The sequence below is a fragment of the Elgaria multicarinata genome, chromosome 6, assembly GCF_023053635.1.
Source record: "Elgaria multicarinata webbii isolate HBS135686 ecotype San Diego chromosome 6, rElgMul1.1.pri, whole genome shotgun sequence".
Classification (NCBI taxonomy): Eukaryota; Metazoa; Chordata; class Lepidosauria; order Squamata; family Anguidae; genus Elgaria; species Elgaria multicarinata.
The window spans coordinates 25,682,031-25,696,990 of record NC_086176.1 but is presented as its reverse complement, the minus strand read 5'-3'; the positions used below and the strand labels follow the sequence as shown (position 1 = coordinate 25,696,990).

Genomic DNA, 14,960 nt, shown 5'->3' with positions numbered 1-14,960 from the left:
TCCTGTATCTTTAACAGTTGTATTGAAAAGGGAATTTCAGCAGCTGTCATTTGTATATACAAAGAATCTGGTGAAATTTCCTCTTCATCAAACCAGTTAAAGCTGCAGGTGCCCTGCCCTCTTTTAAATCTGTTCACTCTAGTATAGCTTCTGCAGCTTTAACTGTTGTGATGAAGAGGGAATTTCACCAGGTTCTCCATATATACAAGTGACACCTGCTGAAATTCCCTTTTCTATGCAACTGTTAAAGATACAGGAGCCCTGTCCTCCTTTCCATATGGTCACCCTATCAGACATCCCTACTCCAACATGGTGCCTGTAGGCACTAATGTGCCTAGGGGCATCTCTGTTAGAGCCCACCAGCAATGCCCACCATGGCAGCCATTTCAAGAATGGACAAGCCCCCAAGGCAGCCATTTTGTGAGAGTGCTCATGTCAGTCTCTCAAAATTCCAAAATGTTCATGGAACCCTGCCTTAAATGGTGGCAATTATTTACATGGGAGGGGGAATGGGGTTTCAGCAAAAGGGCAGAGCATATATAGCCCCAGCTACTCTCTAGGCATGCCGCTGGGTCAAAATGTATTTGAAATAAAGGGCAAACTATACATAAATGCGTGTAACAAAAGCTCAATAGAGTTTTAACTCAGCAGTATGGCTTATGTCCTCCAATGATCTGATCGCTTTTTGCACCTTGCAGAGGAAGGTGGCAGCTCTTTTGCAGTGTTCATTTCTGTACCTATTAACAAACAACAACTGGACCGCACTTTCTCAGATAATACATGTTAGAGATGCTTTGGAGAACAGCACCATCAACTTGTTTCATTTTTGTTGTTTATTCGTTCAGTCGCTTCCGACTCTTCGTGACTGCATGGGCCAGCCCACGCCGGAGCTTTCTGTCGGCTGTCGCCACCCCTAGCTCCCCCAAGGTCAAGTCTGTCACCGCCAGAATATCATCCATCCATCTTGCCCTTGGTCGGCCCCTCTTCCTTTTGCCTTCCACTTTCCCTAGCGTCAGCCTCTTCTCCAGGGTATCCTGTCTTCTCATTATGTGGCCAAAGTACTTCAGTTTTGCCTTTAATACCATTCCCTCAAGCGAGCAGTCTGGCTTTATTTCCTGGAGTATGGACTGGTTTGATCTTCTTGCAGTCCAAGGCACTCTCAGAATTTTCCTCCAACACCACAGTTCAAAAGCATCTATCTTCCTTTGCTCAGCTTTCCTTATGGTCCAGCTCAATTATAAGCAATGCGCTAATTTGAATCAGATCCTGATTCAGCACTTTGGAAAATGTCCCATTTCTGCTCGGACTGATTTGGAGGCCATCTGCTTCAACTCAGTTACCCAACCTGAGCTGATATTCAGATATCCAAAGCTTTGTGATTCCCATTGACTATCATGATGAGGGGGGGGGGGGGAACAGCCATTTTTTAAAAAATGATTGTCAGAAACGGATGAAATTTGCAGGCATAGAAGCCCCTTAGGAGGAGATTATGATTGCCACGTGACACACTTTATATTTTGATTATTTAAAAAAGGGAACTGCCAATAACCTTTTATTTTTTATTTCATGACATAGTTGGATGAAATGTATAGCGGTATAGAGGTAGTTGCATCATCTGAGAAGCCTGCCAAGTTTCAGATGAGCAGGTACGGGGAGTTTTGTGCAAGAATAGACTTTCCATTTTGAGCATATCCAAAAGAGGACTCACTTATCTCCCTTTGTCCCTCGTGGAGATTCTTCCTAAAGTGACAGACAGCATAGAGGCGGCCCTATGTAAGAACACTGCAAAGTAGGGATGTGCTCCGCTTCTAATCGGACTGGCGAATTAGAAGTGGAGCGGGGTGCTTCGCCTCCCCTTAAGGCGGAGGCGAAGAGGATTGGGGGGCCGGCGGGGGGTGGCGAAGAGGATCGAGGTGAAGGCGGATCCTTCGCCTTGATCCGGAGCTCTGCCGGAAAGGTAAGTGGGGTTTACCAGGCCCTGCCGCTCTCGCTGTCGCCCATGTGGTGACAGCGGCAGGGCCCAGTAAACCCCCCTCCTCTCCCTTACCTGCCTCCGTCCACGGTCCCTCGGCTTCTTCAATTGAGCCCGCGGTTCAACCAGGAAGTCTAGGCCGCACTTGCGGCCCATACTTCCTGGCTGAACTGCGGGCTCAACTGAAGAAGCCGACGGACCGCGGACGGAGGCAGGTAAGGCCCCCCTCCCCCTTGGTCCCTTACCGGGCTTTGCCGCCGTCGTCACACGGGCGGCGACGGCGGCAGGGCCCAGTAACCCCCCCGCCCTCTTCTCCCGGCCTTACCTGGCACCACTCCCCTCCACTGCGGAGCTCCGATTCGGAGCCAGAGCTCCGCGGCGAAGAGGAGCGGAGTATGGGCGGAGCGGCGCGGAGCGGGCCGAAGCGGGGGGTCCGTGCACACCCCTACTGCAAAGTTTCAGAAGGATGGGTGCATAGCTTTACTGGGAAGGGGAGTGCACCGTTCTTTTTTGGGTCGGGGGAGTGGGTGATTTGCTTCCATTCCAATTTCTTTGTGAGTTTTTTGGGGTGGGTGGCAGGTGGGAGAGCAATTTGTACGAAAATGGCACACATCATAGAGCTATCTCCAAGCAAGAAACCTTTAGAGTTTCAGGGTTATGATGACCTAAAATGAGTCTAAGGCTTTTTTCATGGAGAAGTGTGGTGGCACTGGAATAATGGTCATCATGCTGCAGTCCCTGGTAAAACATGCCCTATGATTAGAAAGTAGTCCTGTCAGTCATTCAACCTTGCTCCCTCCACCCCCCAACAGCATTTAGAGATCGAAAGCAAAGACACTGATTTTGGAGACTCACTAGCTGCTTTTGAAAAGCCTGATCGCAAATGAAGCCTCGTGCAGAAGGATGGACATTCTGGAGGGAACCCCATTTTGCATTGGGAAGCACCAGGAATGGGCCTGATTTTGCTCAGGCTTTGGAAGAATCTGATGCATCTCTCTGCTAATGATACAGGTTTGCCGCTTTGCATTGTAGAACAGTGCAGAAAGACAGCTAAAGTATCCAATAAAACTCCGGAGGGAATATGGAGACTGGAGAGCAAGTAGCACACAGAGGAAGGGGTTGGTGGAATCAAGAGAAAACCCCACACTAGCCTCACGAAAGAAGCAGCATGGGCAATTTCCCTGCAAATGAAGTGATACTTTACCAACGTGTGCATATACTTCTAGGTTACAAATGCATGACTGGAAGGAGAAATAAACGCACAGAATAATAGCTTTAATTATTAATTAAGATCAGTCTGCTTCACGATTATAGTCTTTCCTGGCAATACCAATGTCTGCTCTCCTGGGATTTTAAATCACTCTTTAGACCTGGAGGACAACAGCATTCAGGAAGCTGAACATTTTGGAGAAAAGCCACTATTTTTGGAAATAACGCTTTCAAGCCAAGAGGATAATGATGTGGGTTTTCACAGCACTGGAGGAGGGAGAGGTTCTAAGATAGCCTTCCCCCACCTAGTGCGCTCCTGATGGGATGGACTACAGCTTCCATCACCCCCAGTATGCTAGCTACGGGGTGATGGAAGTTGTAGTCCAACCCACCTGGAGGCACCAGAATGGGGAAGGTGGTTCTAAGATTTTGGATTTATTATGATGTATTTGAATTTTTTTGTGGTGCTGGTCTTGGACCGTAATAAAGTGATTGATTGATTGATTTGAATTTTTGATTTTGTAAACTACTTAGATTAGGGGTGGGCAACATGGGACCCACCACAGCCCCCCCTCGTTTGGCCCCTGCCACCTGCCAAAATTAATGGGGACACCCAATTTTTATGTAAAAAAACAAAAACAAAATGAATGCCAAAGGGTTGAAATTAGCTTGTTTGCAAGATAATTTTGACCTTTTGGGGACTCTGTGACAGCTATAGAGCACTAAAAGGGTCAAAATCGCTTGCAAAGAAGATAATTTTGACCATTTTAGTGCTCCATAGTAGCTACAGATGCCATTTTTTAATTCCCCCCCCCTCTGTTTTTGGACCTGCAGGGTGTTCGTTTGCAGCTTATGGTGGTGCGGTCTGGGGGTTGAAAATGGCTTCACACCTCCCCAAGTTACCCAACCCTAGGTTAGAGATATTTTTTGGTATAATGAGTGGTATATAAATTGTGTAAATTAAATAATAACAACAACAACTACAATTACAACAACAACAACAGTCAGGAAATTCGTGAATCAGTAAAAGACAGCATGACTTGGCAAAGCCCATCATGTCCATCTAGAAAAACCTCCACAAGTGAGAAACGAGAGATGATGATAATAATAATAATAATAATAATAATAATAATAATAATAATAATAATAATAATAAAATTTTGGGAAGGGATCGGCTACAGTAGACCCATGATTATTGAATGGGCTAAGGTAGTGAGAATGGGTTGATGGCGGTGTAATTGTATTTTAAAAATTTGCAAAACCACACTGATGACCTGCTGGGTGAAAAACAAGATGTCCTTGCCCCAGCAAACAAACAAACAAACAATTCCATTGGTAGAACTGTCAAAGGGAAGTTCAGGCCATTCTTCATATAAAGAGCCGCTCCTGTGGTCCAGGCCCATCATAATGCTACACTAGACAAAGTGCTCCCTAAGGAAGGGTTTTCTCTGCCATGGCTAGAGTTGGCTTGATCCACAACACTTCATAGAAATGTGTGTCACCACTGGATTCCCACATGCAGCACTTCAGACCACTGTCCACAGTGCCTCCACCATGTAAAGCGACTGTCTGCCATGAAAGAAAAAATACCTGCACATAGTAAACTAGCACATCAGAGAGAGAGAGAGAGAGAGAGAGAGGTGTTGTTGTTTTTTGGCATAGCCCATCCCAGTGTGGTGTAGTGGCTAAAGTGTTGGACTGGGAGTCAGGAGATCCAGGTTCTAGTCCCCACTCAGCCATGGAAACCCAATGGGCAACTTTGGGCCAGTCACAGACTCTCAGCCCAACCCACCTCACAGGGTTGTTGTTGTGAGGATAAAATGGAGAGGAGGAGGAGGAGGATTATGTATGCCGCCTTGGGTTCCTTGGAGGAAAAAAGGCAGGATATAAATGAAATAATAAATAAATAAAATATGCAAGTTTAACACAGACAGCACATTTTTTTATATGTGGAACATTCAAACATCCTCCAGCGGCAATCTAATGTGCTCTAGTCCAGAACTCTGTTGCCTCCTTTTTTTGTCATGGAAAACTGCAGAAAATGGGAGTGCTAGAGTCAAATAGGTTGCCATCTAAATTCTAGATTCTAAATGCAATATGTGGGTTGTTGTTTTTGTTTAATAAAGGCAAGATTTTCTTCCTTTTGTGTGTGTGTGTGTGTGTGTGTGTGTGTGTGTGTGTAGGGTGGCAGGAGGTTTTACCAGCTGGGGTATCTTCAAAATTGCCACACTCTTACTCTGTCCATAAGAAATAAAAGGGGTCCACTGAACCTTGGACTTTCCCCAATGTGAGGAGCTAAACTCTGGATTCCATTTGTTGGTCACATCAAAGAGACATATGCCGCGGACTAGCATTTGCATTTGACACTAATGTGTTAAAAATGGTTGGTGACATTCCACATTCCCAGCAGTGATGCAGTAGAGGGAGATTTTTTTTTATCCCCAGAGCACGAGTGACGGTGTCGTCTTCCAAAGCACCAGGGTAAACCAGAGGCCCTCTGGCAAGTGAATGAGATGCTAAGTGTTACCATTGTTTGCGACAGATTCACGCAGCCATAGCAGAGAATAAGGAAAAGAGCCAAGCAATCTATTTCTTTTCCCCTTCTCTTTGATGGGCTCTGACACAAATGCATCAATACATTTCCCTGCATTTTTGGAATTTTCTTGGGGGGGGGCATAGCTATGGATTCTTCTCAGAAGCATGGCTATGGGGGCTGTCATGATGAGCTCCTCCACTTCAAAATGTGCTGCTACCCCACTGATTCATGTGACCCTGGACTTCGTCCAGAACTGAAAACCAGAGGCGACGCAAGAACAATCAGCTCAGCAAGGTTGGCTCCAAAAGAACCACCTTGCCAGTGAGAGAAGCGTTTTCTTTCCATGTGGGCCTATTTATTTCAAACAAAGGACACAAGCCAGATGGACCCATTGTGTTGCAAGCAAGCAGTAGAAGCAAAGATGGCACACTGCAATGATGTCACTGCAGAGCCGAGACAGTGCCAGGTAACCCATTGACTTTATGACAAGGATGCAGAACATGAGACCCCAGGGTCAACTCCGGCCCTTCTGGGGTCCCAACTCATCCCTCTATGATATGGATGATATGGCTATGCCTGTGACGTTACACCTATACTAGGCCCATTGCATAAACCCTTCTCAGGCCAAGCATCACCACTTGAAAACCTGAGAGAGGGTTAAATAAAACCTTTCCCCTAGCTATGAGGGAAACTGGTTATGTGGCGCAGAGCGGTAAAGCAGCAGTTTCTGCAGCTGAAACTCTCCCCACGGCCTGAGTTTGATCCCAGTGGAAGCTGGTTTCAGGCAGCTGGCTCGGGTCGACTCAGCCTTCCATCCTCCCGAGGTCGGTAAAATGAGTACCCAGTTAGCTGGGGGAAAGGTAATAATGGCCGGGGAAGGCAACGGCAAACCACCCCGCGATAAGGCCTGCCAAGAAAACGTCAGCGAAAGCTGGCGTCCCTCCAAGAGTCAGTAATGACTCAGTGCTTGCACGAGAGGTTCCTTTCCTTTCCTTTTTTTAAAATGTACTGTGGGCATACTCTGGGGTGGGTGTTTGATAACTGTGAGGCAGGTAAATAATGCCAAGCTGACACATGGTATTTAGTAGCTAACAAAATAATAAGTTTATTGTCATGTTAAAAGCTTTAAATGAAAATATAATGCTTCCAATCTTGCCTAATCCGAACTCCCCACACACCAACCACCTCTCTCTCTCTCTCCTCACACCAATCCTAAATCCCTAGCAATTAATCTCCTCTCACTCCGCAAACAATTCCAATCTCCACTCCCAACAACCCAACACCCTAACAGCCACAACTACTGCTCCTCCCCTCGGTCACTCTTTATATACTCCTTCCCCACCCTACCTATTACGTCACAAAGCACACCCACTCAGTTCTAACATTCCAGACATACTAATTCCAGATGCATACAGGATACTCAATTGTGGGGTAACGCCACAATGCCCTCTCCCCATTTCCCCTCATGAGCTTTTGTGGTTTCCCAGGTTTTTTGCAGTTCCCCTTTATTCTGAAAGGTTGAAATGCTAAGTTACCGGCAGTAAAAGCTTTAAGCTAAAATATGCTGGGGTTGGTTTTTTTTTTTTTAGTATTTTCTCTCCACCTCTTTTGACTTCGGCCCTGGCCACTACTGGGATACGGCCCCTGAGAGTTATTCTAAAATTGAATTTGGCCCTCAGGTTGAAAGAGGCTCAACACCCCCATTCTACATGGGGTATGTCTACACCAGGGGGTTGTCCTTGTGCATCCACTGTGCCATCCCGGTTTCGTCCCGGCTCCTCGCAAGTAAATGTGAGGAGCCAGGAACCAGGCACAGGGCACGGAGCTCTTCAAGTGCTCCGTGCCTATCGGGGTAGGGAGGGGAAGAGGATCGGGGCTTTTTTTAAAACAACAACAACAACTTACTTTTGCACTGGAGAGCAGATGCGCTCTAGGTCCTGTCATTTTTTTTTTTAAAAAAATGGCAGGCGCGACGTCCTGCTTCCTCCTTGGATGTTGTCCACAGTGTGTGAACATGGGGGGGGGGAATCTCATGATCAGCATATCGTGAGATCCCCCCCCCGCCTCCTGGATTGCTGGGAGGTCTAGACATGCCCACAGCCTTCCCTGTTATGCCACCCCTCCCCCTCATCCAATCTCTATTTGTGGCAATTCCTTTGTTCAGTTCCAAATGTATATGCATTAGTGATGTGTGGATGGAATTCATGCGCCAGTAGCAGGCCTTGCTAGCAGGTGAGCTGCATTTAGCTTGGCGCATCACAAGTTGTACAGGCTTGCCAATGGTAAAAATTCGACACGAGCACATTTTTCTTTAAACCACAAAGGCTATATAGATATGTCAAACTGCAGATAAAGTTGAAAAGAAGACACACATCAACCTGGAGAGAAATGGCAGGCAGGGTTGTTTCTCATAAATGATTTGGGTGAAGGAGCACAGGGGATGCTCAGCAAATCTGCAGGTGACACCATACTGGGTAGCTAATATCTCAGCAGAGAGAAACAGGATATCCAAGATGATTTTAATGGGATGAAGAAGTGGGCAAAAAGTAACAGAACAGTTGTCAATGGAGATAAATGTGAAGTTCTGCATTTAGGTGGGAAAAATCAGATGCACACAGGGTGGTTAACACCTGGCTTGAAAGCAGTCCATGCTAGAAAGATACAGGGGTTTTGGTAGGAAACCTGAGTCAGCATAGAGATGTGGCAGCTGAAAGGGCAAATGCAATTCTAGGCTGCTTTGGTCAAACCTCACTGGGGGCCTTGCTAGACCATGCCGGATAAGCCGGCAGGGAGGCGGGGCGACGGCGTGCTAACTTTAGTGCGCGCCACCCCGCCTCCTACACGCACGACGCGCAGGGACTCCGGATGCCCTGTAGCGTCGGCCATTTTTTTTTTGTTGTTGTTAAAGGGGCCATGTGCGCCCCAAAGCCGCCGGACAAGGTAAGTGCCTTTTTTAAAAAATTAAGCCCCCCGCTCCTTTTCCCCCCCTGCCATCCCCGATGCCTCCCTGTCCACTCTTTCCCCGCCCGCCCTCCCTCTCCCCGATGCCATGCCGGTGCCCTCCCTCCCTCTCCCCGATGCCATGCTGATGCCCTCCCTCCCTCTCCCTGATGCCATGCTGGTGCCCGCCCTCCCTCTCCCCGATGCCATGCTGGTGCCCGCCCTCCCTCTCCCCGATGCCATGCTGGTGCCTGGCCTTCTACCCCCCTCTCCTGCCGGGTCCGACCTTCCCCCCCCAGCTCGATGGGCACAGCGCTCATATGAGCGCTGTGCCCAGTCTGTGGCTTTTCCTGGCTAAGCGAGTAGCCGCTTATGGCGCGTAAAGGGAGGTTTCAGCGCGGCCTGACCCCGGATTCCCCTGTGCGTCATCTGGACGCACAGCAGGGAAACCGGGCCTCACAGCGCGCTGTACGGGGCTAAGGCCCCGTACAGTTCTGGGCACCACAATTTAAGAAAGGTATTGACAAATTGGAAGATGTCCAGCAGAGGGTGACAAAGATGGTGACAGAGGGGTCTGGAAACCAAGACCTTTGAGGAAAGCCTGAAGCAGCTGATTATGGTTCCTTTGCCAGAGCTTCTTAAGCAGAGGCTGGATGGCCACCTTTGAGGCTGGTGGCTCCAATTTCAGTGAGGCTGTGAATCCATTTTAGGTTTCAGTCAGAACCACCCAGAACTCTAAAGGAACTATCCAAAACATTGAACATAGTTTGGGGATAGGGTTCGGCACCTTATATAGCTCCTTTAGAGTTCTGGCTGGTTCTGCCTGAAATCCAGAATGGATTCACAGTCCCACCAAAATCAGAGCCATCAGCTTTCACTAGAAGCTGTACTAAAGAATTTGTTGTATTAGAAAGAGGTTGGACTAGATGAGGGACCCAAACTTTTTTGGACCTGTGGGCACATTTGGGAATTTGAGACCATGCTATGGGCACCATCTCAAAATGCCTAATCAGTGGAGCACCACTTTGGCATCTACTTGGTGCATCAATGAATCTTAGACTGCATCTTATTCAGCAAAAACAGTTGTTTTGTAGCTATTGGACTCCACAACATCTCTTTAATAAGGAATTGTCTAATTTGGTTAATTGCTGGTGGTGCAATAATGCTTCTTTTAAAAATATGTTTTGGCAATGTCCAGTAATGGTTTCTTTGGGGGGGGGGGAGGTTATTACACAGATCAATTTTGTACTGGAACAGTCTTTAATAGTCACTGATGAACATACTTGGTTAAATGATTTACTACTTCATGGAAATTAACAAATAGTCAGGATAAATGGATTCCCCATGCCCTTTTGACAGTTAAAAGACTAATACTAAAACATTGGAAGGATAAACACTCACTTCCTATAACACAATGGATTGAAGACCGTACCATTTTTTGAATATTAGCCTTAGTGAATTCTCTCTCTCTCTCTTAAACACACACACACACACACACACACTACATCAGTTAAGTCACTTGCAGCCCAATCCTATAATCTTTACTTCAGAAGTAAGTCTCACTGAATTAAATAATCCATAGAAATAGGATTGCAGTTCCCATACATATTTACCTGAGGGTAAGGCTCATTGAACTCAGTGGAACTTACTTCTGAAGAGACATACCTAGAACTACACTGTTCATCTCTGTATGCCTCAGTTCTCTCTGTGTGGGGAAAAATAGCTTTCTCGGATACTGAATTACCTTTTTAGATTCAAGAATAACAAACTTCAGTGAGCTAAATGAAGAGGGAAATGAAAGTTCTCACAAACTTTGGTCCCATGACACATGGGTCAAATCACTGATCATTGGCTTGTTGGTTCACCAGATTACTGGATCCTAAATGCCAAGCAAAGAAACAGGAGAGTTTTCCTTTCAAAGGATACCTGGCAGTTGCTTAGCTAAATGAGACTTGTGCAATGCCTTGAATGTCAAGAAATGCAGTATAAATTATGAATTATTAGTATTATGTACTAACAACAGCAAAGGGTTAAGCATCTCAGTTATGGGAATTTGCCTCACCTACATGTGTGTGTGTGTGTGTGTGTGTGTGTGTGTGTGTTACACATAGATAAATGTATGCACGCTTATCTGTGGTATGTATGCATAAGACTGCATGCACAAGATAGAAGAAAGCTGTTTTTCCTCTACCAAAGCATCAGAAAATTTGAGAGACGTGGAATAGGAATTGCTGATAATGGTGAGGGAACCAACTTGAGTACTTTAATAGTTCAGTGAGCTTTAGAAACACACCAGGGTCTCCATCAGGCACAGATGTCCAGAGCAAAGTTAAAAGAACATGGATCGTGTGTATGTGTAAAACTTGTTTAGATTTGATAGGTATCCCCCTGGATTTTTCGAGAACAAGTGAAGTGGTGCTCTAGCCAGGTTTTTTTTAAGCGTATGGAAACTTCGTTTAGCCCTGAATGCAGAGGTACCTTTGCAGCCTATAGCTACCACATTCCTGATTCTGTGGAGCTGGAGCCCGTTGGGGAACAACCACCAGGGATCTCCAGCGACTTCTGTCAAGTGGAGCGAGGCTCCCAGCGGATAGAAAAGAGCAAAAGAAGAAACCAGAGCAAAAGAAGAAACCCAGCGTAGCCAATGAGAAGACAGAAGGAAGGATGGGAGAGGTAGCACCTGGCACAGAGGGTAGGTGGGAGGGATTGAAAGGGGAAGGATTTGGGGGATGGGAGAGTCTTCGCCTGGCTGCCCAGCTAAAGCGCTCTGGTTCAGAGGGGCACTGTCCATGGTGCTGATCACGCCGCTCAGTTTCGCCAGCAGAAGTCGGATCCTCCGTTGGAACCGCGCCCCCTCCCGCTTTCTCGCCCGAAGGTCTTAAATATTTATCCCGGCTCTGGGCAATCCCCCTTACTCCGCCACTTTCTCGTGCACCTTGGAAGAGGGGAGAGACCGCGCAGGCAGTGGAGGCTGGTGGCTCCGATTTCGGTAGGGCTGTGAATCCATTCTGGGTTCCAGTCAGGTACAGCCGAACGCCGAAGGAGCTATCCAAGGTTCTGAACCTATTTGGGGAGCTAGAGTTCAGTACGTTGGACAGCTCTTTTCAGACTTCTGGCTGGTGCGAACAAAAACTCAGAATGGATTCACCGAAACCGGAGCCCCCAGCCTCCACTGCCCTCCCCCTCCCCCCAAACGCGAAGCGCCCCCTCCTCCCCCTTACCTGGCTCTTTCTAGGGAACTCGTTGAGCACGATGCTGACCACTGGGATGTGTAAAGCGCTGGCGACGAAGTCCATCTGCAGCATCTCGCTCCTGCTCTGGGGGAAGGCGAGGATGGCCGAGACCCCTTGCACCACCACGGTGTGGCAGATGCTCTGCAAGAAGGAGACCGGGTCGTTGCTCCAGGAGGCGCTGGGCGAAGAGAAGGGGAAGAGAGGTAGATCGCCCAGGCCGGCCTCGATGGCCATCACCACCTCCAGCGACAGGTTGTAAGGCAGCAGCCCCTTGACGCCGTTGAGGGTCTCCACCGCCAGCAGCAGCGCCTCCCGCGGCACCAGCGCCGGGTCCCGACCCTCGGCGCCGACCAGGTTCCCGGCGCCCCAGCGCGCGCGGCTCTTCAAGCGGGTGCCCGTCCGCCCCCTCTCCGGCGAGCCCTGGGCGCCCGTCCACTCCGCCGTCTGCAGCGCGGCTCCGGGGCCGCCCCCCGCTTCCTCCGGGCCCGGGCGCCCTCCTGCCGGCGGGAGCTCATGCTGCGTGCCGCCGGCCCGGGAGGCAGCGGCGGCGGCAGCCCAGGGTTGCAGGTGCGCCGCCCCGATCCTCACCGTGTGCCCGATCCGCTTGAGGATCTGGCAGGGCTGCGGGTGGCACGAGGAAACGGGCACCCTGGCCAGCACCAGGGCGCAGGGCGGCAGCAGCAACAGGCAGACCCTGCTCAGGAGCCACCACACGCTCAGCCTCCACATCACTGGAGAGCCCGGCGCCCGGCGCGCCAGGAGCAGCCCCGTGCCCTCCCCCGCCGGCTTGGCGCCTCAGCCGCCGTCGCCGCCTCCGACGCTAGGCGCTCCTCTCCAGCCGGCCCCGCTCCCTCCGCCAGCCATACAAGTTGGAGGGCTCGCCGCTCTCGCCAGCCGCCGCGGGGGCTCCCAAAGTCCACATCAGCCAGGGCGCACAGAGCCCCGACGGGCGCCAATCGCTGCCGCCGCCGCCCGGAGGCAGAGGCGTCCGATCGCGCCCCCGGCTCCCCGCCCCTGCGATCCGCCCCGGGGCTTAGTTAGAAGGGGAGTCGCGCGTCGATCCATTCACTCCCAGGAGGGTCGCCGCAGCCCCTGGGGTCGACCCCTCGCGGCGCCATGGCGCGGATCGGCGAGCAGCGACCGGCTGGGGACTCCAGCGCGCCGGGGCGCCCCTGGGGAAAGCGGGCAGCGAGGGGCCAGCCTGCAGATCCGCCTCATCGCCCTTCGGCCACCGCTTTCGCCCCTTCTTCCCCTCCCTTCCTTCCTTCCTTCTTCTCTTCCCCCGCCAAGAGGCTTCTCCACACCCCGTTGCCCGCCTCGGAGGCTCTTGCGAAGAGGAGCCCAAAGTTGCCAAGCGGGAGGCTGGAGCGAGCGGCAGCCGCCGTTGCTGCTCGTCCGAAGTGGCTCCAGTCGGTCGCTTGGCTGCGCTAAACACCCACTGACGGACTGCCGGCGGCGGCTTTGGAAAAGCGAGCAGGGAGCGCCCTGAGCGGGACAAAACGCCCCCGCGAGGAATGCTGGGAGTTGTAGGCAGCTGGGAAGCGTCCGGAGCTCTCCAGAAACGGCCCTGCCTCCTATTTATAACCAGAGCCATAGTTTAGATCTCTCTCTCTCTCTCTTTTTCGAACCCACTTTGGAAGTTTACAAAAAATCAGGAAACGAAAAACAACAACCATAAACCGATAAAGACATGGTGAAATATTATAAAAAAGAACCTTATAAACTTAACATCAATGTAAAGAGGGAAATGTAAACAAAAAATAAAGATGAGTCAGGTGACCTTTTCCCTGAATGCAGAGAGTTAAAACCTTTATCGCACCAAGAAGATCACCTCTTCTTCGGCTTCTCATTTTATTTTATTCATTTAGAGAATTTACAAGCCGCTCGATAGCAATAAATTGATAAGAAATCCTGAATGGTAAAAAGTAAAGGGGGGGGGGGAAAGAGAGAGGATAAAAAATACAAGAGAATAAAAACATGGAAAATCAATTTATACCAATAAAACTATAACAGGTCATTCAGAAAAATCTTGTTAAAATAAATAAATGGCTTTAGGAGGCACTAAAACAAAGCCACATTGTGCCTGCCTGACATTAACCTGCAGGGAGTTCCACAGAAAAGCTCCACTCTGAGTGGACTCTAAGCCAGGAGTGGGCAACCATTTTGGGCCTGAGAGCCAAACTTAATTCTTGGAAAGGTGCAAGGGGGCACATTCCAGGGGGTGGGGCTAAAAGAAAGGGGTGGGGCTACTTGTAGTGGACAGGGCCAAAGTGGGCTGGGCCTATATTGCTCTAAATGGAATTCTATAGGAGTTTTCTGAGGTTCTGAACCAATGTTGCAGATAGAGTTCAGCACCTTGGATAGCTCCTTTACAGTTCTGACTGGTTCCAGTTGAAATCCCCATGATATTGGTGCTATCAGCCTCCATGCCAACAACCTGGTGTGCTTCCGAATGACACATTTAAAGTTACATCTAGTTTGGATCCAGACAAAATAGACAGCCCCATGCACAGAATCAGGCTTCCACTGCATATCAGGAACCACCGTATCCATCTGATTTATTTGTTCAAATGCATATGCTGCTATATGCTTTTTTAAAAAGATGTTAACCACAGCTAGAAACCACAACATCAAATCTATTTAATATAACAAAATCTATTTATAACAAGTGCACAAATAACAACTGCAAATCCAAAATAGCAGCACTTTCCGATAAAACACCACACATCTATAATAAGATTCAACTTTCTCTTCATGCTCATTGGAATAATATGGATGTACTGTAACTAACTTTGTAAAAATTAAAATTGAACAGGACTGGGAAGAAGTTCTGTTGCCAGCACCAGAAAAGCCCTGGTCATAGTGCCAAAAGCTAAGATCAACCAGTACTTAGAGCAGTGCTCTGTCCCATGGCCTCAGCAAGTCCACACAGTAGGAGGCATTTTCTAAGATAGCCTGGGTTGAAGCTGAGTAGGGCTTTAAACTGGCACATTGAATTGTGCCTGGAAGCTCATCAGGCTCTAAGGTAGATCTTTAAGCACAGGTGTTATGGGCTTCCTCCTCCTGATGC

The 14,960-nt window shown here is 48.9% G+C and overlaps 1 protein-coding gene across 1 annotated transcript in view; it reads right to left on the bottom strand.

The window, feature by feature from the left end:
* The window catches only part of GRIN3A (glutamate ionotropic receptor NMDA type subunit 3A), a 125,002-nt gene extending 112,368 nt beyond the window's left edge, over nucleotides 1-12,634 (bottom strand). Inside the window, exon 1 of the mRNA XM_063129168.1 lies at nucleotides 11,879-12,634. Coding sequence (XP_062985238.1) covers nucleotides 11,879-12,619 — 741 coding nt within the window. The 5' untranslated portion in view covers nucleotides 12,620-12,634. The remainder of the gene's footprint in view (nucleotides 1-11,878) is intronic.
* Between the last annotated feature and the right edge of the window lie 2,326 nt (nucleotides 12,635-14,960).